This window comes from Pteronotus mesoamericanus, unplaced genomic scaffold (assembly GCF_021234165.1).
Source record: "Pteronotus mesoamericanus isolate MK-2021 breed Mesoamerican mustached bat unplaced genomic scaffold, CSHL_Meso_final scaffold_507, whole genome shotgun sequence".
Classification (NCBI taxonomy): domain Eukaryota; kingdom Metazoa; phylum Chordata; class Mammalia; order Chiroptera; family Mormoopidae; genus Pteronotus; species Pteronotus mesoamericanus.
In genome coordinates, this window is record NW_026555319.1 from 11624675 (window position 1) to 11648862 (window position 24188).

Below are 24188 nucleotides of genomic sequence, written 5' to 3' on the forward strand. Positions count from 1 at the left end.
CCCGTTACCGCGCCAGGCCCCACGCCAGCCGCGGGCGTGAATTTGCTCATTCGGTCCATGTTACAGCCCTCACAGGTGCATCATTAGTCGGTGCTCCCATTTGCAAATGAAGGAACTGAGGCTCAGAGGCAATCGGCACGTGACTTACCACCTGAGATAACAGCAAAAGGCTGTAGTAATTAGGAGTCTAACTCTGAAGTGTGCCCAGGCAGCGGCTGTATCCTCCCTACGAGTGACAATTGGCAAATAAGAAAGGGGACGGGGTGATGGGGCCAGGGGTGGTGGTAGGAAGGGCTGCAGGGACCCCTGTGGAAGCCAAGCAGCAGGCGGGGAGGGGAACCTGCGGCCACCCCGGGCCACCTTTCTCTGCACCCCTTCTCCGTGTGGCTCCAGGACGGCCCTGGGACCCAGGCCCAGCCGAAGGGGACATCGCAGCCTCCAGCTGTCCCAGTGATTGGTTGGGGTTAGGGGGCAAGTGACCCAGCCGTGTGTGTCACAACCAGTGAGCACCAGCTGAGGGCCTTTGCAGAGGTGATGGGACGGGGGCACCCTCCTGGGGCGCTGTCCTGGGAGGGTCATGTCTGAGTGACGGTCCCCAGGTGAGGAGGGCTGGGGAGCCCCCCGCGGGTCTGATGTCCACTCCTCACCCAGGCTAGTGGGGCCAGGCACGCGTGGTCAAGGCAGCCAAGCCGAGGTCACAGAGTCGCAAGCAGGTACCACGCTGACACCGGAAGCAAGTGTGAAGGAGGGACGGGGGGGCAGGGAACAAGGCTTCGTGGAGGTTCTCTCTGGAGCTGAGCAACAAACAGGCGACAAACACAAACTGCCACCACGTGAGCACCTGCCACATGCTGCAGCATCTCCGTGAAACGGCACGGCAGCCCCCCCAGTCGTGGGGTGGTCCCACTCCCCAGATGAGAACAATGAGGCTCAGAGAGGGTGGTCGTACAGCTTTTCTTCCCCCTCCAGGAGAAACCATCCACATTCTAACAATAACCATGACACCGGCGAACGTGTATGGGGGGCTACTCCAGGCCACACGCACGGTCACACGTGGATCCCCTATTCCTCCTCCTCCCCACGAGGGGAGGCTCTTCGTAAGCCCTGAGGCGGGCAGGCTCACCCCCCACCCCCAGATCCTAACCCCCATAGCCTGCGGCCATGTTAGGCAAAGGGGACTTAGGGCAGCGGGTGGAATTAAGTGTGCCGTTAGCTGCCCCGAAGACAGGGGGAGTATTCTGGATCCTCCAGGTACACCCAATGTACCCACAGGATCCTTACAGGTAAAGGAAGGAGGCCGCAGGGTCAGTGTTGGCTGTGAAAGTGGAATGGGCCTCTAGAAGTTGGAAAAAGAAAACAAAAACAAAGAATCCTCCCTCAGGGCTTCCAAAGAGATCACAGCCTGCCGGCCCCAACTGGGGCCCAGCGAGCCCCACTTTTGACTTCTGACCTCCAAAACTGCAGAAAAATGAACGTGTTGTTTTTAAGCCACTAAGTTCATGACGGCCGCTACAGGAAACAAACACATTTGCTCTCTTTACAGAAGAGGAAGGGGAGGCTCAGAGTGGCCGAGCTTACCTGTGATTAGGGGGCCGTAGAGACGGAAGTCCAACCACGCTGCTTCCACAGAGTCGGAGTCTCAGGGCCGCAGCTGGGCAGGGGCGCACCTGCCTGCCCCCTGCTGAGTAGGGGAACCACACCTCTGAGGGTGGGCGGGGTGGGAGGTGGGGGTGCCGAGCCCAGGCAGCTGCCTGGGCCTACGTGGGCTCATTAACAGAGGTTTGGGGAAATGGGAGAAAGATATGGTCAAAAGCAGAGTGTGAGGCCCTGGGGCCAGGGATGGCCACCTCTGAGGGATCCTCGGTGCCCAACCTCAACCCCAGGAGTTGCCGCCCCCGCATCTGGAAGTGGCAGGACAAACATCAAAATTAAGGATGGAAAGGTGGAGAACTTCCTGGGAGGCGAGGCAGGCCTGGCAGCTGGGCAGGAGGAGCGGGGTGGGCCAGGGAAACGGAGACAGAGAATTCAGGAATGGCAAGGCTGCTGATGGAATCTGTATATCCCGCCTACGATGTTTAAGGGATGCAAATAAAGATTCAGTGACTTTTGAGTTGAAGTTACTTATAGACCCCAGCGATTAGGATGGTTACTATTGGGTTGGCCAAAAAGTCCCTTACACTTTGTGGAGGTTAGTTGTCTTTAATGTCATTTGAAACCATTTTGTTAGATTGTATTGGGTCATATCAGCGTGCATTTAGCAAAAACATCAAAACTGGTGAATTTTTGTGCAGCCATTTAACAGTGAAGTAGAAGAAGATATGCAACATTTTTGGCGTATTATGCTTTATTACTTCAAAAAAGGTAAAAATGCCACTGAAACGCAAAGACAATCTGTGCACCGTACAGAGAAGGTGCTGTGACTGATCGAATGTGTCAAAAGTGGTTTGTGAAGTTTCTTGGTACTGCTGACATTTTGTCCAAGTAATTCTTTGCTGCGGGGCTGTGTTATGCACGGGAAGATGGTTAGCAGCAGCCCTGGCCTCTACCCACTAGAAGCCAGTAGTGGGAGAGAGCTGACAGACTCAAAATATCCAAGGCAATAGTTATTGGTGAAAATAAAAAATGTGTCTTTTATTTTATGGAGAAAAACCATACAGACTTTTTGGCCAACCCAATATTCAAGAGAAAAAGCCCATTAAGCAAGTGTTGGTGAAGCTGTGGAGAAATCAGAACGCTGTGCGCTGTTGGTGGGAACACAAAGTGGCGCAGGTGTGGTGGAAAACAGTATGAAGGCTCCTCGGAAAAATTAGATAGAATCATCATATGATCCAGCGATTCTACCTCTGGGTGTAAAGCCAAAAGATGTGAAAACAGAGACTTGAACGAGTATTTGTACATCCACGTTCATAGCAGCATTAGTCACAACAGCAGCTCAAATGTCCATCAATCAGTAAATGGCTAAATAACATGTGGTCGATCCACATAATGGAATATTATTCAGCCTGGAAAAGGAAATTCGGACACATGCTATAACAGGGACGCACCTTGAGGTCACTGTGCTAAGTGAAATAAGCCTGTTACAAAAGGACCAATTCGTACATGAGGTAATTAGTTAACTTCATGGAGACAGAAAGGAGACGGTGGTGGTCAGGCCTGGAGGGAAGGGGGAAATGAGTTAGTGTTTAACAGGCATGGAGTTTCAAGTTAAGATGGATAAAATGTTCTGGAGACACGGGGTGGTGATGGTTAAAGAACAATGAATGTACTCCATGCCACTGAACTTCAAAACGGTAAATATTGTTATGCACATTCTACCACAAGAAAAAATGAAAACATCACTGCTGGGCTCTCAGCCTGCGCTTCCTGCACACCACATTGCTCAGAGATGAACCGCGTGTGTCAGGGTGTCGCAAAGCAGAGAATGTGTCATGGAGGTGGCGTTTTAGCTCACTGTCCAGCAGGGAGCCCCTCTCTACCGGTAGACTGCTGCCCAAACTTCACCCTCGACTCAGCAGCCAGGAGGATCTAGGGACCCCTGGGTAAATATTTTACTTACAAATCAGTTTTGCATATCACACAAAAGGGGGAGCACGGGGCTCCCCAATGTGGCAGGAAGGTGGTCAGGGGAGGCTGCCCAGAGGAAGCCCCGTTTGAGTTGGGTTTTGAGGGATGAGGAGGAGTCAGCCAGGCTAAGACCAAGCGGAGAGAAACAGCCTGCGCAGGGGGCTTGCTGCAGATCTCAGCTGTTGCAGGAGGGCGGTGAAGTCCAGGGGAATGGCTCAGGGAGGTGGCCTGCGCCGTTTTTTCTGATCCAGTTATTAAGTCAAGGCCAAAGAGCTTCCTTTAAAAAATAATTTATTCCACACATCTCCTGGTAGGTTCCTCCACCTACCGTTCCTGGGTAGCAGCTAGTCATCAACTGGTCTTTCTCTCTGAACCAAGGGGGCATCCCCCACACAGAAGACACTAGGTTCCCAAAGCAGCGTGGATTCCCCACCCCCAGCCTCAAGATGGGGCAACAAATAACTCCTGTGTCCCCCGCCCCTCACTGCCCCACGCCAGGGATGTCATTAGCTGATGACCAGACCATTTTTTTCTTAAACTCAATGGGGGCTTCCCTGGGCAACCCCCGTCCTCCAAATGGGCCAGGTGCGGCGTTGGGTGTCCTCAGACAAACTGCTCATCACTGAAGTGGGGGGTGGCCAAGCCCCTGCACGGTGGCCGGCCCCCGGGGCTCTTGGGCGGGGCCAGGGGATGGCAGGCCTGACGCTGTGCAGCCTTCAGAGCCCAGAGCCGGGGGCTGGTGGGCGTGTCGCAAAGGCCTCCCTGAGCAAATCGGCGTGGTCCTGTGGTCCAGCCCTTGGAAACCAAGAGTTCTGCCCCTCGGGGCTGGATCCCGCCAAGGACATCAAGGCAACAGGTGAGAGGGTGATGGTGGCTTGAAGGGGCCCTCCAAGGGGGTAGTGGCAATCACAGTGGTGACGCCTGTGACCAGGCTTGGCTGTGTGTTGGGGGAGGGCTTTCCTCCACCTCCGGGGTCCCGACAGGGCAGGAGGGTGCAAGGAAAGGGTGGCTTATCCTGTAGTGGGGGAGGGGCTCGTCCTTGTCCTCCGAGGGCTGCGAGCCACGCAGGAGAGACCTCCAAAGGCCCAGGATCGCACAGCCAGGCAATTCCGCTCATTTTGCTCTCCTCTCCCCGAAACAGAATCTCTGCTGGTGAGCGCCAAGCGTGGCCTGCTGGCAGGACATTCCTACTGATTCACTAGGGGACGTCTGGGGAACGAGATCCCATTTTATTCTCTTAATAAAAAAAATCACTTGTACCCTTTCCTGCGTGACTTGGCAGTTTCCAAATTAGCATCATTACAAAAACAGGTTTCTCTTCCTCGTCTTGTTTCTGTATTTCTCTCCTTGGCCTCTTTATTCTGCTGAAATACAGAAGGTGCTTACATCAAGAGCTGGTCTCAGAGTTTAAAAAAATAAAAGATTCCACGAGCTGATTAAAAAACGAGACTAAAAGGACACCTGGATCCCACACGCCAGACCCTGGAAGGAAAAGGAAACTCAGCGCTTGGGTTCCATTCGATTCAGTGATGCGGCCGAAATGTCTCAAAAGACAGAACGAAAACTTCCCGACAACGGAGAGGAGCCTCTTTCTGGCGGGAAGGGGGCACTCCTGGCAGGTTTATTGAGACAGGAGTGAGCTGGGAGCCAGCAGCCCTGCGGAAAGGCCCAGGAATTTTTTTCTTATTTCCTTTTCTTGTTTTCGAGGGCCTGCGGCCGGCGGGCGGGGCTCAGGTGGAGGCCGGGCTGCCCATGGTGGACAGGAGGTGAGCGACGTGCGCCCGCTCGGCCGGGTTGATAAGCTGGCTCACGCACATCATGCAGTCCACCGCCACCTCGGGGTTTTCTTGCACCAGGCTGCAGGGGACAGGAGGGAAGGCTTGGGGTCACCGCTGCCGTTAGTTCAGTGGGCCTCAGGGTGGCCCTGAGAATCCCCGTGCAGGGCACACTCCTGAGTGGACAACCCAGAGCTCCCGAACCTCTCCCTGCTGTGGTCACCGTGGGGGTGACAGTCCGGTGGGGGGCGGGGGAGAATATGGCCCGGGGTCCGAATGCCTTGGGGAGCGACAGTGCGCCCTGCTGGTCCCTAGTTGTGTGGCCTGAGGCAAGGCATTTCCCCTGAACTTCAGCTTCCTGCCCCAGATGGGGCCCTGCGTGATCTACCACCTTCCTCCCAGGGGACCCCGTGGGAATGGGGGGAGCAAGTCACCCAGAAAGGCTGATACCAATTGGGGGCCAGCAGCCTGAGGCCTATTGATTTAGAAGGTGGGCTCTCTAGCTGTGACCTTGGACAGGTCACCGCACACGTTCCTGCGACGATCAGGAGCCGAAATCATCGTATGCCCAGGGCTCTGGGCGAGCTGCGGCCCCTCTGCCAGGGGGCTGGGCCCAGGGCCGTGCCGTGGACCTCAGTGCCCAAAGCTGAGCCCGAGGCCGGGGGACGCCGCAGGGCGGTGGATTCCAGCGGCTGCTCTGGGGACAGGCAGCTGGGACCCTTCCTGGCTCTACACTTGCTTGTTAGTCCTGGGGACGGGTGGGCCACTCACCCTCGGATGGTCTTGAGCACTGAGTCACGCTTCAGGTACTTGATGTTCTCGTGGATGGCGGAGCGCAGGCCGTCCCCCACCTGCCAGTGCTGCTCCAGCCACTGCACCACCATCTGGTTGTTGTCCCACAGGTAGGCCTGGGAGGGGGCACAGGCTGCCTCAGAGGGGGACTCCGCTGCTGCGCGGGTCCACGCGCAGCACCCCACGGTGCTCGCCCGCCCGCCCGCCCGCCCTGCCTCCGGCCCCGGCCCACCTTGACGGCCCCCTCCGTCTCCACGAACCAGCGGCGCAGCATGGACTGGATGTGCACGTGGCTCAGCTCGCCGCTGACCTGCAGGATCTCCTGCTTGACCTGGTCCTCCAGCAGGAGGCGGCGCAGGCGCCAGTACAGGAAGGTGCGCGAGGTCTTCCACTCCAGAATGTCCTGCGAACAAGCACCAGGCCTGAGCACCAGGAAAGGTGGGGAGGCCACACAGGATGCCCCCTGGGGCGGAGCCCGCAGTGGGCGCAGGCTCTGCGATCATTCCCATTTCGCAGGACAGAGGCAGAGGCTTGGGGAGGTGAAGGCACCTGCTCGAGAAGTGGCAGAGCCAGGACGCCGCCAGGACTCTAGGCTGGTTTACCAGAGGCATGGATGGCTTAGCACGGGACACAGGGTAGCAGCTGACTGCGGGTGTCCTCTGGGGTGGGGCGATAGGGCGGGAGTCGTCACGGTCGGGGGTGCGTGAACACAGGACAGAAACACCACTTCCCAAATCTGGCTCAGCAGTTAGACACACACACACAGAGGTCAGACTGGTGGTTCCCAAACCTTCCTGCCTATGGAATCTCTTGGGGGACTTTAAAAAGGTACTGATGTCTGACTCCCACTCCAGAAATTCTGGCTTAGTTGGTCTGGAGAGCCACCTGGGCACTGGGATTTTTTTAAAACTCCCCAGGTGATTCTAACAGCAGTGTTGAGGCCCAAATCTCCTCCAGGTGTTGGGAGCCACGTGACCTAAGGACGGGCCAATCGTGCCCCGCTGAGCTGCTGCGGGGTCTTACAGAGATGACGCCCTTCTCCAGCATCCTGCCGGGCGTGTCGTGGAGGTCAGCGAACTGCACTGCCACCTGGTGGTAGATGGGCAGCAGCAGGTCCTCCCGGGCCTTCAGCCGGCCCTCCAGGTCTTTGCGGTCTTTGTCGGAGAGCTCGGACTTTCCTGCAGGAAAGGGCACAAACCGAACTTTGCAGGACAGGCCTGGCACAGGACAGGCCTGCCACAGGACAGCCCTGAGCTTTCACTCTGATAGCACTGCCGATGAAGCGGCTCACGTAGCGTCAGAAACACACCCACAAGGGCGAGAAGGCATTCAACTTGCAACGTCAACTGTGCCCCGTTTTATCAGACCTGCTATGCTTGCGGGATACCAGCAGCTACTATTTCAATACATATTGCAAAATATAATAAGAGAGTATTATAACTAACTCTAAGCCAATTCAACAACTTTGACAAAATAGACAAATTCATTGAAATACACAAACTATCAAAGCTCACCCAAGAGGAAACAGATTAATGCCAATAGTCCTACATATATGAAAGATGAATTCATAGAGAGAGACCTCCTACCAAAGATTTAAAGAAACAATGCTAATTCAAACTCAAAATAAGAGGGGACACTTCCCACTCACTCTATCAGATGAGCATTACCGTGATAACAAACCAAAGAACTCACACACACACACACACACACACACACACACACACACACATCTTGGGAATAGCACAGTCATAAAGAACCTGTCACCTGACATGGACTTTTAGAGAGAATTACACCTCAGGCAACAAGTGACACAAAGCTATCACTCAAATGAAATTGGTAAACCAGAAATACTTCATGTCTGATTGGAAATTCTAAAGGAATATTTTGTTACCAAAATTCTGATGTTCCTCACTGATCCAAAATACTTCAGTGGTTTGATGAGAAATACATCCACTAAGGCATTGTGTAAGTTTTTTAATGTTAAAGGGGTTGACTTGCTATACGTGGACATTTAAAATATCTCACAAGCTTGCCGCTGTGCTTTGGTATGTTTTCCCTTTACTCTTCACAGACTAGAAACCTCCAGCAACCGAGGGCCCTGGGCCTCTCTTGACCTCTGGGAAGTGGTGCGTTTTGGACCTTCTCACCTAACTGTTCCACGAGCTTCTTGTAAACGGGGTCGATCCTTCTCATGGCCTTTATCAGATCTTTCTTTCGGAATTTAATCTCCACTGTTCCCTCTGGCTCCAGGACACCCCCTCTGAAAAAAAAAAAGAAGCAGGGGTGAGGCGTGTGAGGGGGTTCCCCCAGCAAGTGACAGGCAGCCAGGGACATGGGGCTCAGGCCAGAGAACCAGGAAGCCTGGGTGTCTGTTCTTCGCTCTTTCACTGACGCACCGTGGGACCTTGGGCCCTGTGGACCTTGGGCAACTCACACTCCTTCTCTGGTCATCTGCTTCTCTATCCGTAACATGGGGAACTGAGCCCAGTTTTTAAAACAAAGCTTTCCGAACTCTAGAAGGCCCTTCCAGTTCCAAGGCTGTATGACTTTCTCCAGAACAGCACGGCTCTCCTGCTCCTCAGCCGCACACCTGTCTGACCTGCCTCGTTTCTCTCTCCTAGAGCCAGGCTGCTGTTCCTGATCGCAAAGCTCACAAGGGCATGATGAGGGGTCCAACACGGTCCCATGTGAGCTGCCCTCCCATGTCCAGCCCTCTCACGCACCCCTTATTCTTCTGATGGCTTTGAAGCCCTTAGGGATACTTTATATAGCTCTGAGCTTCCTGGCAGCCAGAGTGAAAAGTTAAAGAGGCTGCTGTCTAGGCACACTGAAGGTTTAGCTCATTAGTACCATATCACAATGCCTAGCATTGTCTGGTGTATAGTAGGCATTCAAAAAATATTCACTGAATTAATGAATGAATAAGGGCATGAACACAAGAATAGGGTGCCTATATTTTTGGCAGGACTACACTTAAGGCCTTCATATCCCGCACAGTGTATTGTGGTGAGCTGTTACTCTGAAGGCACTCAAACACTGTGTTGCAAGTATTACTGTCATCATTCTTTCTGTAAGAGTTCCTGGGATGAGTTCCACTGTGAAAATGTTCCAAGAAGGCTTCTCTCCCCTGAAGAACGGGTACCCCCTCACACAAATATTCATTCAGTCATTCGTTTGGTTGGTATTTCTTGACCACCCACTAGGAGGTACTGTGCGAGGCCCTGTGTTATAAAATTGAATAAAATACAGCCCCCAAGGAACTCATAGCTTTTGGAGAGACTCGGAGTTTAGTGAGAAGTAGATGACTGGTCATATTTCCCTTTTCATCCTGGCTGCCAGGAAGCTCAGGTGCTTTTCACCTTTCCTTATTTGCTTGCAAACTTCCTTGGGAAGCAGGTGTATCAGTTATGAAAGAAAAGACCATTCCTCCACCACCTCTGTGCTTCAGCCACTTGTTCTACTGAGAAAATCCAACTGGACACTGGATGTTAGTTTCAGGTAAAACTGCAGGCTCTCCATCCTTCAGAAACTCAGAATGTCCCCGAGATCCTCAGCCAGTGGCTCCAGGGTGATGGGGCCTCAGGACTGGCAGTGAGAACAAGCGAAGGCTAAGCCCGGTTGAGGGCGACACACCCACCTGCTCTCTTTGTCTGCATACATCTCTATGCACAGAGGGTTGATGGTGGAGTCCAGGACCACCCAGGAGCCTCCCCGGAGCTCCGCATAGGGCGGGATGTAGATGAGGATGGGCTGCTTGTACTGCCTGAGGCCGTCCACGATGTAGGCTCCGAACTTCAGCACCTGATCATACATGTCTGAAAAGCAAAACAAAGCAACTGCTCAGTGAGGCAACCTCAGGCCTTAGCGCTCATCCACAAGCAAAGTCTCTGTTGTCCTGGGGGGTCCGGGGAGGCATGCTTGGCGGGGGGGTTTCATGGCGCCAAGGAAAGGGCACTGGGCTGAGGGTTGGGAGCCAGATCAAGCACAGGCGGCTCTATCATCTGTTTCATAACAGGGAGCTGAGCATCTGTGTGACCTGGGAAAAGTCACTCTCCCTGCCTGGGCCTCCATGTCCCCACCCGCAAAGGGAAGTGTAGAGAGGGACGGAACTCTAAGTTTCCTCTCAGCTCTGCACTGTCCCGCCGTGTCTAGCACGCAGGATAACGCAGTCCCTTCCCTCCTGCCCATAAGCAGCACAGCCCTTATTTCCCAGGGGACACCAAGGCACGTCCTCCAAGCACGGAGCACCTTATGTGGTAACAATAACACAATTATAAAATCAACTGTGACCACACGGAGAAATGCCGCTGTGTGCCAGAGATCGGCTCACCGAATCCTGACCTTGGCCACCCTGGCTGTCTCTGAGGTTGGCCCTTTTCTTACCCTCCTTCACAGAGGAGGGAAACCGAGGCTTGGACAGGTCCCCCAGCCAGCGAGCGTTCACTCCGGCCGGCCCGCCTGCCAGGCGTGCGTCTCCGCGGCACCCCGCTGACAGCTCTGCCGCTCGAAACGCACTCGGGGGCCTAGAAAGCGCTCGCACCGCTGCCAGGCGCAGTGGCTCACAGCGCCTCCGAGGAAGGCAGGGCAGACGCGCCTTCTCATCTTCCCGAGTGGGGACGTGGCTGCCCAGGTCCCTGAGCAGCTTCTGGGACTGCCCCTCCCTGTCCTGCCACTCATGGGGCAACCTCCAGCGGGTTACAGCAGGAACCCTCCATTTTTCATCTGTGAAATGGGCTGTCGCCTGAACTGGTCCCGCCCTCAGGGGTGTGGGCGTGGCGGGGGGCTCAGCTAAGACGACAGTGGGACCACACACAGGGGGAGGCCGCCTCACCTTTCATGCCGCCGGAGAAGCCCCTCCAGTTGGCGAAGATCATCAGGGGCAGCTTCTCCTGGTTGAAGTCCTTGATGACCTGGGCTGTCTTGTAGGCTGAGTCCGGGAACCACACCTGGCCCGCCTGCTGGATGATCTGGAACGCAGAGCCAGCTGGATGAGCCCCCTCTGTGCGAAAGCGACCTCAGGGCACGGGACGGGCAGGCACCCCCACCAGCGCTGGCACCAACACCGGGGCCAGGCTCGCAGAGGGGCCCCAGGCTGGTCTCTAAGAACCCCACTAGACCCTCACCCTGTAGCCCAGTCACAGGCTCAGAGGCGCCCCGAGCTAGTCAAGGCCACAGAGTAGGGTCCCAGGACCCAACCTCTGGCCTCTGAGCTTCTCACAGAGGCCCAGCCTAGAAACATCAGCAGGGATGGAGCGAGTGATGGGAGGGATTCACAGGGACCTCCTGTCATCCTCTGAGGAAGAAGGGAGACGGTGTGGGGCAGGACCAACCCACAGAGAAAGTGTTGGAGCAGTGGTGCTGAGTGTCCCGGGGCCACGTTGCCTGCGAGTCTCTGAGCTGGAGAGGCAGGCACGCGACCGCTAGGACCGTCTCCTGTCGCTGAACCGGCTGACACAGCAGCCCCAGCTCCCCAGTCCCCTCACCTTTGCCTCGGAATCCAGGTTGGCGGGGTCTGCAGGCACTGCCACCTCCACTGTCCGCGTCTCCACGGCGATCACTCCGACAGGGATGCCCCCCAGCCTGCAAGGCGGAGCACAGGTGAGCCAGGGGCTGGGCAGCACCCCCAGGCCCCTGGGGGGCTTTGGGGTCCACCCAGACCCAGCTGACAGTCTATGGGTGTTCTGGGAGTGGACAGTGATGGCCAGACAGAGGCACACAGGGACGGTGCTGTTGTCACTGCGAGGTTATTTCATTTTATTTACTTTTAATCTTAACCCAAGGATACGTCTATTGATTTTAGAGAAAGAGGAAGGAAGGGGGAGAGAGAGAAACACTGATCTAAGAGAGGAACATCAATCGTTGCCTCCCGTACACGCCCTAACTGGGGATCGAACCACAAACTTTGGGTGTATGAGACAATACTCTCCAACCAACTGAGCCACCCGGCCAGGGCACTGCAGGTTATTTTATGGAAGGCAAAGCAGCAGCCCAAAGCAGTATGAGCCCCACCAGCTGGCAGGCAGGAAAGGTCCTGTTGGTGCGCTGACTGGGGCCACAGCCATCATGCGAGGGGCAGGCGGGCCCGGGTCAGGTCCGAAGCAGCGCTGTCTGCCAGGGCTGCACGTGATGATGGCCACGCTCTCCACCTGCGCAGTCTGTCCAGCACAGCAGCCGCGAGCCGCAGGCGGTCGCCAAGGGCTTGGAATGTGGCAAGTACAACCGGAGAGCTGCCATGTCATCCTCTTTCCTTTTAATTCATTTAAATCTGAACGGTCACACGTGGCCAGCAGCTACCCACTGGACAGTCAGGTCTCGGCACCGAGCTGCACTTGGAAAGGACTGAGTGACGTTGAGCCTGGAGGAGCTTCAGCTCCGGGGATGCCACAGCATCAGTCACTGTCACCGCTGGATCCCGGCCGCCCCATGTTGCATGTGTCACTTGATGACTCTATTTTGTCACCCAACAACCCTTGAGGCAGGGGAGGGAGGACCGTCTTCAAATAACGGAAGGGCTTCTACGAAGACAAAGGGGGCTTCATCTCAGGTTTTAAAAAATGTTTTTTACAATGAAACACTTATGGAGAAGCAACTAGTGACAATACTAGGCTCAGTATTTTAATATATATCACCGGGAGGTAAATATTAATAACAATAATCATGAGTAATAGCAGCTGCTGCCACTTATGGAGCATTTATGGTAATTTTAAGTGCTTAACGAATGTTATTACTTCTCAACATCATAACGATCTTCTGGGGGTAGAATTATCATCCCCACTTTACAGATGAGGATGTGAAAAGCCACAGAGGGTAAGTGACGGAGCAGGAGCTTGACCGCAGGTCCAACTCCAGAGCCTGGACTCGTAGCAACTATGCTGTGCAAGGAATCTGAGCGGTAAATTGCGAGGATGCAGCTTTGGGCTCCATAAGAGGAGGAGTCTTCAGGCCACTGGAGCTGTCTAAGAAGGTGGCTACGCGCACTGCTCAGGGGTGAGCTGCTCGGCTCTGAAAGCATTCAAGCGGTTAGGCCTTGCACTAGCTGCAGTATACGGCCGGGGCTCCCTGACCGTGGCCTTCCTGAAATGGAACTCAGTTTTAAGTGTTTTGGGGGTTTTCTAGCGAGAGCACGCAGGGCCACCTTCTGATCCCCAAAGAGGTCTGTGGCCCCCGTAGCTAGAGAGCCCTGTCCCAGGGAGGGCACTAGGGGCCAGGACCCTAGCCCCCAGCAAGAAGGTGTCTGAGATGCCTTCTAAGGCCACAGACAAATCGAGACTTTATGAAGTTCGTCATTCAGAAAGCCAACTCCCCAATCCTGGGGCCAAGAAGAAAGTGTCCCTGTGGGGTGGGGGGCCACCCATCCCTGTGCCCGGGAGTCCCAGTGCCTGATGAGGCCAGATGTGTGCGGCCCGCTCCGTCCTCAGGGTTACCTTGCACGCCCCGTCACCACGGTCTGGGCCCAGGGCGCCAGGATTTCCTTGAAACTGCCCTGGTCGAAGAATCCGCTCTGCCAGGATCCCTTCAGAGCTGTGGGTGGAAGGCAGAGGCCGGGGCTGAGGGGCCGGGCTGGTGAGGACCTCCAGGGTCCACTTGGCAGGTGCAGACTGTTCTGTAGTTGCTCCAAGGACAGCCTGACCTTGACCTGAAAGCCCAAACACCTTTCTTCCCTGGAAAACCATACAGATCCCAATCCCTTGCAAAAACACCCCAAGAACACCCACAAAGAACAGGGCTGCAAAAAAAATACACCAAGTCGGAAATTCAGTTCATAGAGATTAGAATATCGAACCACATCAATTCCCATCAACACCAAACACACGGAGACCCCCATCAGAGCCTCTGCCTTTTCTTCCCAAGAGGCAAAGAGCTGATGGACGCCTTCGGATGGCGGGTTTTCAGCAGGGGGGATATCTGTCCGGAAAAACTCATCCCTGACCCCGACCTGCTGGCTGTAGTTAATAGCCATTTACCTTCCCACTTAACAGAGAATAACATGTTCAATTTCCCAGTGAGAAAGAGAGGAGAGAGAGAGATGGATGACATCAGATGCCCCTGGAGAGGAAGCGGCAACTTAAACCCACCAAGACGGTGTCCATGGCCAAGAGTTGGATACGGACAACCAAGCGGCAGGAGGGGCCTCAGGCTGCAGCTGGGAGGCTGGGTGTCTGGGAACGGAGCGGCCCAGCTACAATGTCGGCCTGAGGACTGGCCGTCATTAAGAAGTCAGACGTTTTTAAACCGAGATAAGGCCAGCTGCCTCTGCGCCCACAGGTGAGAAAGGCCAAGAGAAAGAAGAGGGGGAATGAGCCGCAGGGTGTCTTCTGGGGCACAGGCCGCCGGGCACCTGTCCTGCACCATGCAACAGGGCAGGGAGGAGATTTCTAAAGGAGGCAGCCTGTGAAATTCTAGACCCAGGACGATGGAAACGGGGGAGCTCAGCTTTCCTGCTCTGTTCTGGGTGCTCAGACTGTAACCATATACCACTGGGGGCCAGACGTGCTGCTTTTGGAGAGGGAGAGACTGCATGTGTGCACAAGGGCGTGTTAACACGTGTGTGCATGTGTGCATGAGTATCTGCGCGCGCGCACATGTGTGTGTAGAAGAGATTAAGCTGCCTGAGCTGGGCAAACTCACAGACAGCTCCCTTGTGAAGGTGTAACCAGAGACAGGGAGAGAGGGAGGAAGGGAGGAAGAGGAGAAAGGAGCAGCCTTTGAAATTCTGATGCATCAGCCTGACATTCCACCTATAGAACCAAGGGGCAGTTTGGGGAAGGAGGTCGTGACCTCTGTTGCCCTCATCTCCAGATGCTGGAGGCTGGTTCCATCCCTCCTTGGTCAACAGCTCAGGAAAAGCCCAGAGTACAACCTCAAATCCTCCGCTCTACTCTGCCTTTGACCTCAGGCGCCCGCCCAAACACCAGGGCTTCTAACTCAGGGCTCCGTCACTTCAGGCCCAGAAAAGATACCGCAGTCCCAGGTCTCAGGCAAACACCGGAGGACTTACTTGGGTGAGGCCTTCCTGCAAGCATCCATCGGGGGTCATACGGGGCTCTCGATGGGAAAAATTCTATTTCTCTGTCAATGGGGTCAGTGGGCGTGATGATAGGGACCGGGCTGTGATTATCCTAGAAAAGAAAGCCAGGTCTCCGGCTGTTTCCTGTGCTTGTCCACAAGGCCTGCGGCCTGCTCATTGTGCTCGTCTCTTGTGACTGTGATCACACCTTGCTGTGCAGCCCAAGCCGAGGCCCAGCCCCCATGAGCATGACCACCACAACTCCGAGCAGCACTCGGTGAGAGCCTCCCACGTGCTGGGCTCCAGACGTTGCTTCACTTAGGCATCAGGATAACACTCTGGGGGTGGAGGCTACTGTTAGTCCCATTTTCTGGATGACGAAACTGAGACTCATTTGTCCCTGGGTCTGACTGCTCCTGAGGAGGAAGCCAGGAACCTAATCCCGCCCGACTATAGTCTGAGGTTTCTCTACGGTCTAGTGTTACCTCTTTTGTTGAGAGGTGATGCCATCCCTTGGTTTTTTTGCTTTTTTTTTTTAAGCCAAGAACAACTAGTACAGGGCTGGGTGCCAGAGAGGGAAGGAGGGAGCAATAAGGAAACATTCACCCGGCCACACCTGCAGGGCTTCCCGCTCCCCACGCTCCCACGCCGTGCAGTGTCCCGGGTGTCAGCTGCGGTGGGGGGACCGTACCTTTGGCATATAGGACAGCCACTCCAGGATGGTGTAAACGCCCTCGAAGTCATCCGGCACGGTGATGTGGGAGATGCCATTGTTATGCATGATCTGCACACCGCCCAGCTGGTTGTTGGACGTGTAAACCTCTCTGCCCAGGACCTGCTTAGCCACAGCATGGTTAGCGCGGTCCTGGCTGGCCCGGGGCCCTTGCTCCTGTTTGGAAGCCATGTCCCTCGGGGGTCCTCAACCCTGGCTGCACATTAAAACCACCAGGGAGCTTTCAAAATCCAGGTACCCCGGCTGCACCCAGACCGACTCTATTAGAATCTTTGGTATTTTTTTTTAACTTCTAGAGATAATCCTAACACGCAGCCCACTTTGAGAAGCAGAGCCTTCTTTGATCACCCTGATTATGATTACTTAGGATTGCTTCGGTCACCTCAAAAGTAAAACCCTTCCCGTGCTTCTGATTCAGTGGGTCTGGGGCGGGGCCTGAGAATCTGCATTTCTAACCAGTTCCCTGTGCTGACGCTGCTGGTTCAGGGGCGGGACCTCGACCCTCAGTGGGATTTGAGCAGACATTCTGTTATGGAAGCTTTACAGCAATGTGGAAATGTCTCCACAGAGTAAAAAACGTAGAAGACCAGGCTGCACACTCATTGAGATTCTAACTACGTACAGAGAGGAGGTGAGGGGGAAATGCACCCAAATTACAGCAGGGGCACAGTCACTTTTTGGGGTCTTTTCCCTAAATGTGTACTGGGTAACACTGTGTTAGGAATTTCAATAATTTTTTAAATTAAATAAGTTTAAGAAATTTAAATGTCAGTAATATATACAGAGCCTAATCCTTTTGGGGGGTTCTAACAGGCCCAGATATTTGCAAACTGGAAAAACAGTTCTTCATCCGCAGGAAAGATACAGGTTTCATGATGGGAAAAAACCATCGGGGACAAGGGGAAGGTCCAAATGACCGCAGGCCCCTTTGCAGTCACCTTGTTGAGCGCGCTGGCGCCTGTGAGAATGATGTGGGAGTTTTCCACCTGGATCACGCGCTGGCCCAGCCTCACCAAGTAGGCGCCGATCCCAAGGGCTCGGCAGGTCACCTGCGGGGACAGAAGCCCTTCTGAATTCCTGAGGGTGATGTGTCTGCCCCCAGGGCAGGACCCGGAGGGACACGAATGGAAGCCACAGCTTGGCCCCTGGCAACCTGATTCAGCGCCAAACAGCAGAGGCCAAGCCTGTCCTTCAGGCTCGCTTGACCCTGACTTCCTACCCAGGAAGAACACACTTAACCAAGAAGAGTGTTTTACACAGACAGAGAGCAGACACAGAAGGTTCTGGTTCTTCTTCATAAGACATGTGGGAAGCCCTCTTGAGCTGGGTCATTCACGAGCGGTCGCAGCTGCTCACAGAACCAAAAGGACGGCTGAGGGTACGTGCGAGACTAGTGAGACCCGAGAACGGTCTGCTCCGGGTTCAGAGAGCGGTGGCGACGTCAGTGTCCCGGCTGTGACGGCGGACTGCGTGTGAAAGGCACCGCCACGGGGGAAGCTGGGTGAAAAGTTCACAAGACCTCTCTACACTACCTTGGAACTTCTGGTGAGCCCCAAACGGTTTCTAAATAAATACACATGTGTGCGCATGCACACGTGGGCACGCACGCACACACGCACACAGGTAACCCTTGAACAACACGGGAGTCAGGAGAGCTGACCACCCACCCCGCCAAAAATCCGCGAATAACTTCGACTCCCCTCAGGCAACTATTAATAGCCCACTATTGACCAGAAGCCTCACCAAGAACATAAACAGTTGGTTAACACATAATTTTATGTCATATATGTATTATATACTGTGCTCTTACAATAACATAAGTGAGAGAAAAGAAAATGCTATTAAGAAAATCATAAAGCAAAGGAAACACTTTTATAGTGTTTATGGAAAAAACCCAGGTATGTATGTGGGTCCCCACAGTTCAAACCCGTGCCATTCACGAGTCACCTGTGTACCTATAAAAGACATATATGTATGCAATATATGTAAGATACATGATGTGTATCTGTTGGAATATCTAAGATCTATATCTTTCCATATATTTCAAGGTAAGTATATTTTTGAAATATATACATATATTGTTTGAAATAAATATGTCTTTTATATACATGTCTTTTTATTTTGAAATATGCATGACATGCAGGCAACGCACATGTAACATCTAGAACACAAGCCTAAGGAAGGCACCCAGGGCCGGCGCCTCCCACCTGGGAAACTAAAGACCCAACACCGAGTGTGAAAATAAGGGCCAGAGGAGCTGTTTACCACTAAAGGTCACTGTCACTCCTCCTGCTCCTGGAAACAGAAGCCGCGGCTGGAAAGGCCACGGTGGCGGGGTGGGGGGAGATACTCATCCAGTTAAAATCGAACAAAAGTGCTTCTAAAGACTGCACACCTTTTCAATAAGACGAGATTGGACCCTGATTCAAACAGACCAACTATGAGAAGACATTTTTGAGACAACTGTTAAAACTGACGTCACCTGGGCTCTGATGATATTACAGAAGTGTCACAGGTATCAGGGGCAATAACAGTAAATTAGGGGGCAAATCTTTATTCCATAAAGATCCGATTTCAAGTTTACAGATGGAAAGACAGGCGAGGGAGCCTGCTTTAACCTATGCCGTATCGGGGCAGAGGGCTTCAGGATGCAGGCCCGGCCACAGGTTGGTAATTATCGGAGCCACGTGACGAGCACATGGGGCTTGTTATCAATTCTCTTTCCTTTCGTGACTCTTTTAAAGTTTCTATAATGAAAAGCGTAGACATAAAAGAAAACACAGTAGGAGGCGACTCACCAAGCTAATGGTGATGATCTCTTCGTAAGCCCGGGAGGACTCCCCGGCAATCATGCCCGAGCCCTGCAGGTTCTCCACGCCCAGGCCGTCGTCCTTCCCAATGATATCCGTGATGATGTACCTGTAAGAACCAAACGCGAGTGAGCGACCAACGTCTAGTCCAGCAAAGCCCAAGGCTGATGCATTTCCCAAGGATCTGTGGCAGGGGAGACCAGCAAGGTGAAGGCCTGGAAGGTGACAAAGCAGCCAGACGTGAAATGAGAACAGAGGTCCAGACCCCTCATGACCAGCCCCAGTGTTTCTAGAAGCCTCTTCCAAGGCCGTCATACTGAAACGTCATCCCCACCTTGCATTCTTGCTAAAGCAACCGAGAATACCGCTTGGTCTACAGAGAGATACGGGTGTACGTGGGAAGCCACTTAGCTCACAATCAATCAGGACTTCGTGGCCATGGAAGTGTGGGAGACACTGTGCATCCTAACCCGGCAGAGTCACAAGGCACTTTTTAGCACATTAAAGTTCTGAGGCCCTGGCTGGTGTGACTCAGTGGACTAAGCGCTGGCCTGCAAACCAAAGGGTTATCGGTTCAATTCCCAATCAGGATACATGCCTGGGTTGTGGGCCAGGTCCCCAGTGGGGGGCGCACAAGAGGCAACCACACATTGATGTTTCTCTCCCTCCCTCTCTTCCTCTCTCTCTAGAAATAAATAAATAAAATCTTTATTTTTAAACAAAGGTTCTAAGGAGACCTTTGGTAAAGTGCTCATTAGATCTCATTTAACCCAGTGCTTCCCAAACCCACCTGACTATGGAAATTATTCCTCCTTCTCACATGTCCCCAGCTAACATTCCAGAAAACTCAGCCTGGGAAATTCTGATTTAGTCAACCTCCCTGAAAAAAGTCCCCACACTTTTCCCTGGAAAAGGCAGCCGGTAGCCTTGATGTTCTCGTGGAGCTGAACCCTGCCCTGCCCACCCTTCCCAGCCTGCCAGATCACTGCGGCATCAGTTTGGCTAATTTGGTCATAAAACGGGAGCCTGCAGCTCTGGGGACATCGTGGGAGTTCGATCTAATTCCCCGTGTAGTGTACTATTTGTGGGAGAGGCACGGCTTACTCGGGGATGACAAGGGTGTGCTCACCTTAGAGGACGCACCGGGTATTTAAGTCGTTAGAGCTGAAGCTCAAGGGCACCACTGTACACACACCACCAACCACTTGAAAATACAACCACGATCCAGGAGGCCAAGAGGCAGACCCACCAGCAGTAGCCGAAATGGGCCCCAGGCACAATGAGGGAGCCACCTGCGGGGGCCATTTACCTGGATTCTCCTTCTTCCTCGATGTGTTTACAGTGGACGGAGTTCAGAGAGCTGATTCTGGTGTACTCTTGCGGGGTCAGGTACAGGTATTTAAATCCCTGAAAACAAAACAAACTCCAGTGAAGCTATGAATCCAGTTCCCTACTCTCGGCAGCCACTGTTTTTTTAAAAAAAAATCCACACTGTAGGGAGGATGTTAATGTTAACATGTTTGTAATGTTTATAATACGTTAACATGTTTATAATTTGTTGACATGTCTGGTATTAACACCATGTTAATAATAGCTGTAAAGTGAAGATCTGCTAAGTGCTTTCCATTCATCATTACAACGTAACCTCACTCTTTTCCCTTGTCTGATTCTGTTTCTCAGTCACCGTTCCACTGTCGCTCCCCTAGGGAGAACGTTGACTTTTATCCTCATACTCAGTCCTCCTCGCCAATTCCGTTATAGTGTTGGGAGTGTGGGTCTGTGTGTCCATGAGGTCCGTCCAGAAGTCCGACCACTGTTAATACACCAAGAGCAGTTTGTGTGACACCAGTGTAACCTGGCGGCCAAGGAGGGTGGACTGGAACGCGCGTGGGTGGACAATGACGACTTCGTTGTACTAGTCAGTGGCGGTGGCAGGCGCCGTGGAGTGAGCCTGTGGACCGTGTGGCCGTTGCATTCAAAACAACTGAGCGAGTAGAGCAACAAACCTGCACCAAATTTTGTGTTAAGCAAAACTAAAATCACCTTTAAAAGGGAAGAGATTTCAGACCGTGAATGAGATTCAGGAAAATGTGATGGGGCAGCTGATGGCGACTGGAACTGTATGAGGTCCCCCGGTGCTTACTTTGAAGGGGACTGAGGAATCATGGTTCTATGTGCAATGTTCCTTGTATCTTCTTCAATAAATGTCTCTATTTTTCACATTGCATGGCTGGATACTTTCTGGACAGACACGTGTGCGCTTTCTACATGAAAAAGAGTAAATTTTGCCCCCCCATATTGCCCCCTTGGAAATGCAAGCTCTGGTTGCAAAGAATGACCCTGTCCCCCGCGTTTTCACATCATAAAACGTGCTTTTCTCTTATTCATTGTGCCTTTTATTGTAGCGGGTGCCTCTACATCTCCCGGATGATTTTAAGAAATCCGGGGACTATGTATTTTTCACCTTTGCATTCAGGAGATACACGTTATACGTCTGTATATACATACAAATTAGCTCAGTGTTCATAAACTTTTTTCATTGCTGTCCCCTCAGGAGCCTGTTTAGACGTGTTTTCCTAATTGCCATGCCTCCCGTGAATTTCTAACATCAACATACTGTATGTCTGTGTGGATATCTGTGCTTTACATAGAAAAAGAGTAACAGATATTTCCACTCCCTTGTGGGCACTATCACCCCCTGGAAGATACAACACTAGCTGAGCAAATGATACCACCGCAGCACTTCCCGACGTACTTTGTGGGGGTCGTCTGGGTCCACCCAAGCCACCTGGAACATGTGCTTGATCTCTTCTGCAAGGCCAATCCGGGCCCCGCTGTTGGCTGCGAGGTAGATTTTGGGGATGCCCTCGGCCCGGGCCAGCTCGGACGCCCGCAGGTACAGCAGGTCTTCTCCCACCCCGAAGGATCCGATGCGGAAGGTGATGTCATTGCTGATGACGATCATGTCCCGCCCCTCCGGATACTCCCGGGTCTTCAACCTCATTTTGAAGGCCACCATGCCCACCTGGGGACAACACAGATGCACAAAGAAAACATGTTTGTGTCTCTGGGGGGGAATTTTCGGAAAGGGCCATTCCAGCCAGGGTCTGGGCTCGGTGAGGTTCTACCTCGTTTCCGCCGGGAAGTCGGTTCATCTCCACCAGCTGGCCCTGGGGGTCCAGGACTAGTTCCGTGTATGTCAGGATGTCTTTGGGGTATTTGTCTGGGGAGCCCCACATTTTAAAGAGAGCCTGGGGAGAGGGGAGAAAAATAAAACCTGAAGTCATCAATTGGGAGGCACATTTTCTAGTGCTTTCTCTTTTTTTAAATCAGGAGCTACTTAAAGCACACGGAAAAAACATGCAGAATAAAAAATAACCCAGCTCCCAATCTCATGGTTTTGTCAAATCATAATGTTTCCTTAGTTGCATAAGATTAAAAAAAAAAAGATGTGGGTAGAGCCCCTAGCGTACCCGTCCTCACCCCATCCCGGACCCTCCTCCCCCATCTACCCCCAGGTAACCAGTATCCTGAATTTAGTGTCTACCCGTCCTCTGCATGCTTCCATGTTTTCTTTTCATCATGTCTGCATATGTTGAAAACATGTAGTATTATTTTGCACGATTTAATCTTTACATAAATGGTATTGCACTGGATATACATCTTTCTGCTACTTGCTTTTTCAACTCCCTGATGTGTTTGGGAGACATATCCATATTGATATGTTTAACTCTGGTTTATTCATTTTCCCTGTTATTCAGTTTCCCATGGAGTGAATATATCACAATTTATGTATTGAGAAATCTTTTTAGGAACATTTCCGTTGCTTCCAATTCTACAGTATTACCAATAACGCTGTGATGCACATTTTTATCGTCTCTTCTTATAAACACAGAAGAATTTCACCAGGTATATACCTAAGAGCGGCCATAGGGTTTGTGAAATTTCAGCTTTACTTGATATTATCAAATTGCTCTCAAATTTTTTGAAACCTTTTACAGTCCCGGTAAGACTGTATGAGAATAATAATTTGTTCCACACACGTGCCAATACTTAGTTTTGCTAAATATTTTACCATTGACCCATCTGCTGGGTGAGAAATTGTATTTTGGTATTGATCTGTACTTCACTGATTATTAGTGAAGTGAGTGCCTTTGAATACGTTTATTGACCAGATTTCTTTTTTGCCAATTTCCTATTTATTCCTGCCTAGCTTTTGAAATAGTTTTGCTTTTTATTTTTTATTTTTTCTAATCAACTTACAAGTTCTCTGTAGATAATTTAGATCTAACCCTTTGCTGGTAATAAGCACTGAAACAGGTTCTCCCAATCTGAACCTTGTCTTTTCTCTTTTGTATAAAGAACTGGAATTTTAAGGTCAAATTTACAGGTCTTTTCCTGATTACCTTGTGCTTTGAATGGGCTCCAACTGGCTTTAATCCTACTGAAGTTTACCTTTGTAACAGTAAATGAGGTAGAAATCAAACTTTATTTTTTCAGTTGGATAAAGTTTCTTGTCCCTTTCAGTGAAGTTTCTCTCCTTGACTCATGATCGCACCTCTGCATTCCACAAGGTTCCGTCTGCGAGTGGGTCAGAGTCTAGGCCCTTTCCTGTTGCAGCGTTCCACGTGCCCAGCTCCGCTATGATCACACTACACTGTATGAAGTACTGTGGCTTTAAAATAAGCAATGGCATCTGCTATGACGAGTGTTCTCGACTTTGTTCTTTTTCAAAATGGTTTTTGCTTTTCATGGGCTTCTGCTTTTCTTCATGAATTTTTAGGTTTTGCAAAAAAACTGGAATTATACTGAATGTCTTAATTTGAACAGAACGAATACCATTGCAATATTGAATCTTTCCATCATTCACGAGCATAATATATTGTCCCATTTATTTAGGCTTGAAGTATTTCAATTTCTTCCATAAAGGTCTTATGTGCCTCTTATTTGATTTATTTCTAGTAACCTTATAGTTGATCTTAATATTATAAGGTGGCATTTTTTACTAATTTTATTTTACAATTACTGATCTATGAGAATGCAATTAAGTTTTGTATATTGATCTTGTATCTAACAACCTTGCTTTGTTATCTAGTTCTACAAATTCTCTTGGATTTATTATATAGACCTTTATATAATCTGCAAAAAACCACCACTTTGCTTTTTTTGCTCTCCAGTCTTTACACCTTTTGTGTCTTTTTCTTATCTTAGTACATTGGCCAGGACCTCCAGTAAAAAATGTTGAATAGAATTGGTGATAATGGCTAATTATGTCCCATGCCCGTCTTTAAAAAGAATACCTCTAATATTTTACCATTAAATGTTATTAAGTTTAGGTTGATACATTTATCACTTTTTTAGATCTATTAAGAAATTTGTCCTGGCTGGTGTGGCTCAGTGGATTGAGAGCCAGCCTGCAAACCAAAGGGTCCCCAGTCAGAGCACCTGCCTGGGCTGCGGGCCAGGTCCCCAGTAGGGGGTGCACAAGATGCAACCACACATTGCAT

At 51.8% G+C, this 24188-nt stretch overlaps 1 protein-coding gene across 4 annotated transcripts in view; it reads right to left on the minus strand.

The window, feature by feature from the left end:
• Positions 1-3838: 3838 nt before the first annotated feature.
• ACACB (acetyl-CoA carboxylase beta) overlaps positions 3839-24188 on the minus strand; it is a 92525-nt gene continuing 72175 nt past the window's right edge. For all 4 annotated transcript variants that reach the window (XM_054594103.1, XM_054594104.1, XM_054594105.1 and 1 more), the window contains 16 exons: positions 21810-21932; positions 21437-21706; positions 19991-20088; positions 18670-18790; positions 16810-16920; positions 15830-15973; positions 15130-15250; positions 13556-13652; positions 11615-11711; positions 10963-11098; positions 9769-9946; positions 8279-8391; positions 7155-7309; positions 6364-6534; positions 6111-6247; positions 3839-5421 (listed from right to left, as the gene is read on the minus strand). In XM_054594103.1, coding sequence (XP_054450078.1) covers positions 5295-5421; positions 6111-6247; positions 6364-6534; positions 7155-7309; positions 8279-8391; positions 9769-9946; positions 10963-11098; positions 11615-11711; positions 13556-13652; positions 15130-15250; positions 15830-15973; positions 16810-16920; positions 18670-18790; positions 19991-20088; positions 21437-21706; positions 21810-21932 — 2199 coding nt within the window. In that variant the 3' untranslated portion in view covers positions 3839-5294. The remainder of the gene's footprint in view (positions 5422-6110; positions 6248-6363; positions 6535-7154; positions 7310-8278; positions 8392-9768; positions 9947-10962; positions 11099-11614; positions 11712-13555; positions 13653-15129; positions 15251-15829; positions 15974-16809; positions 16921-18669; positions 18791-19990; positions 20089-21436; positions 21707-21809; positions 21933-24188) is intronic.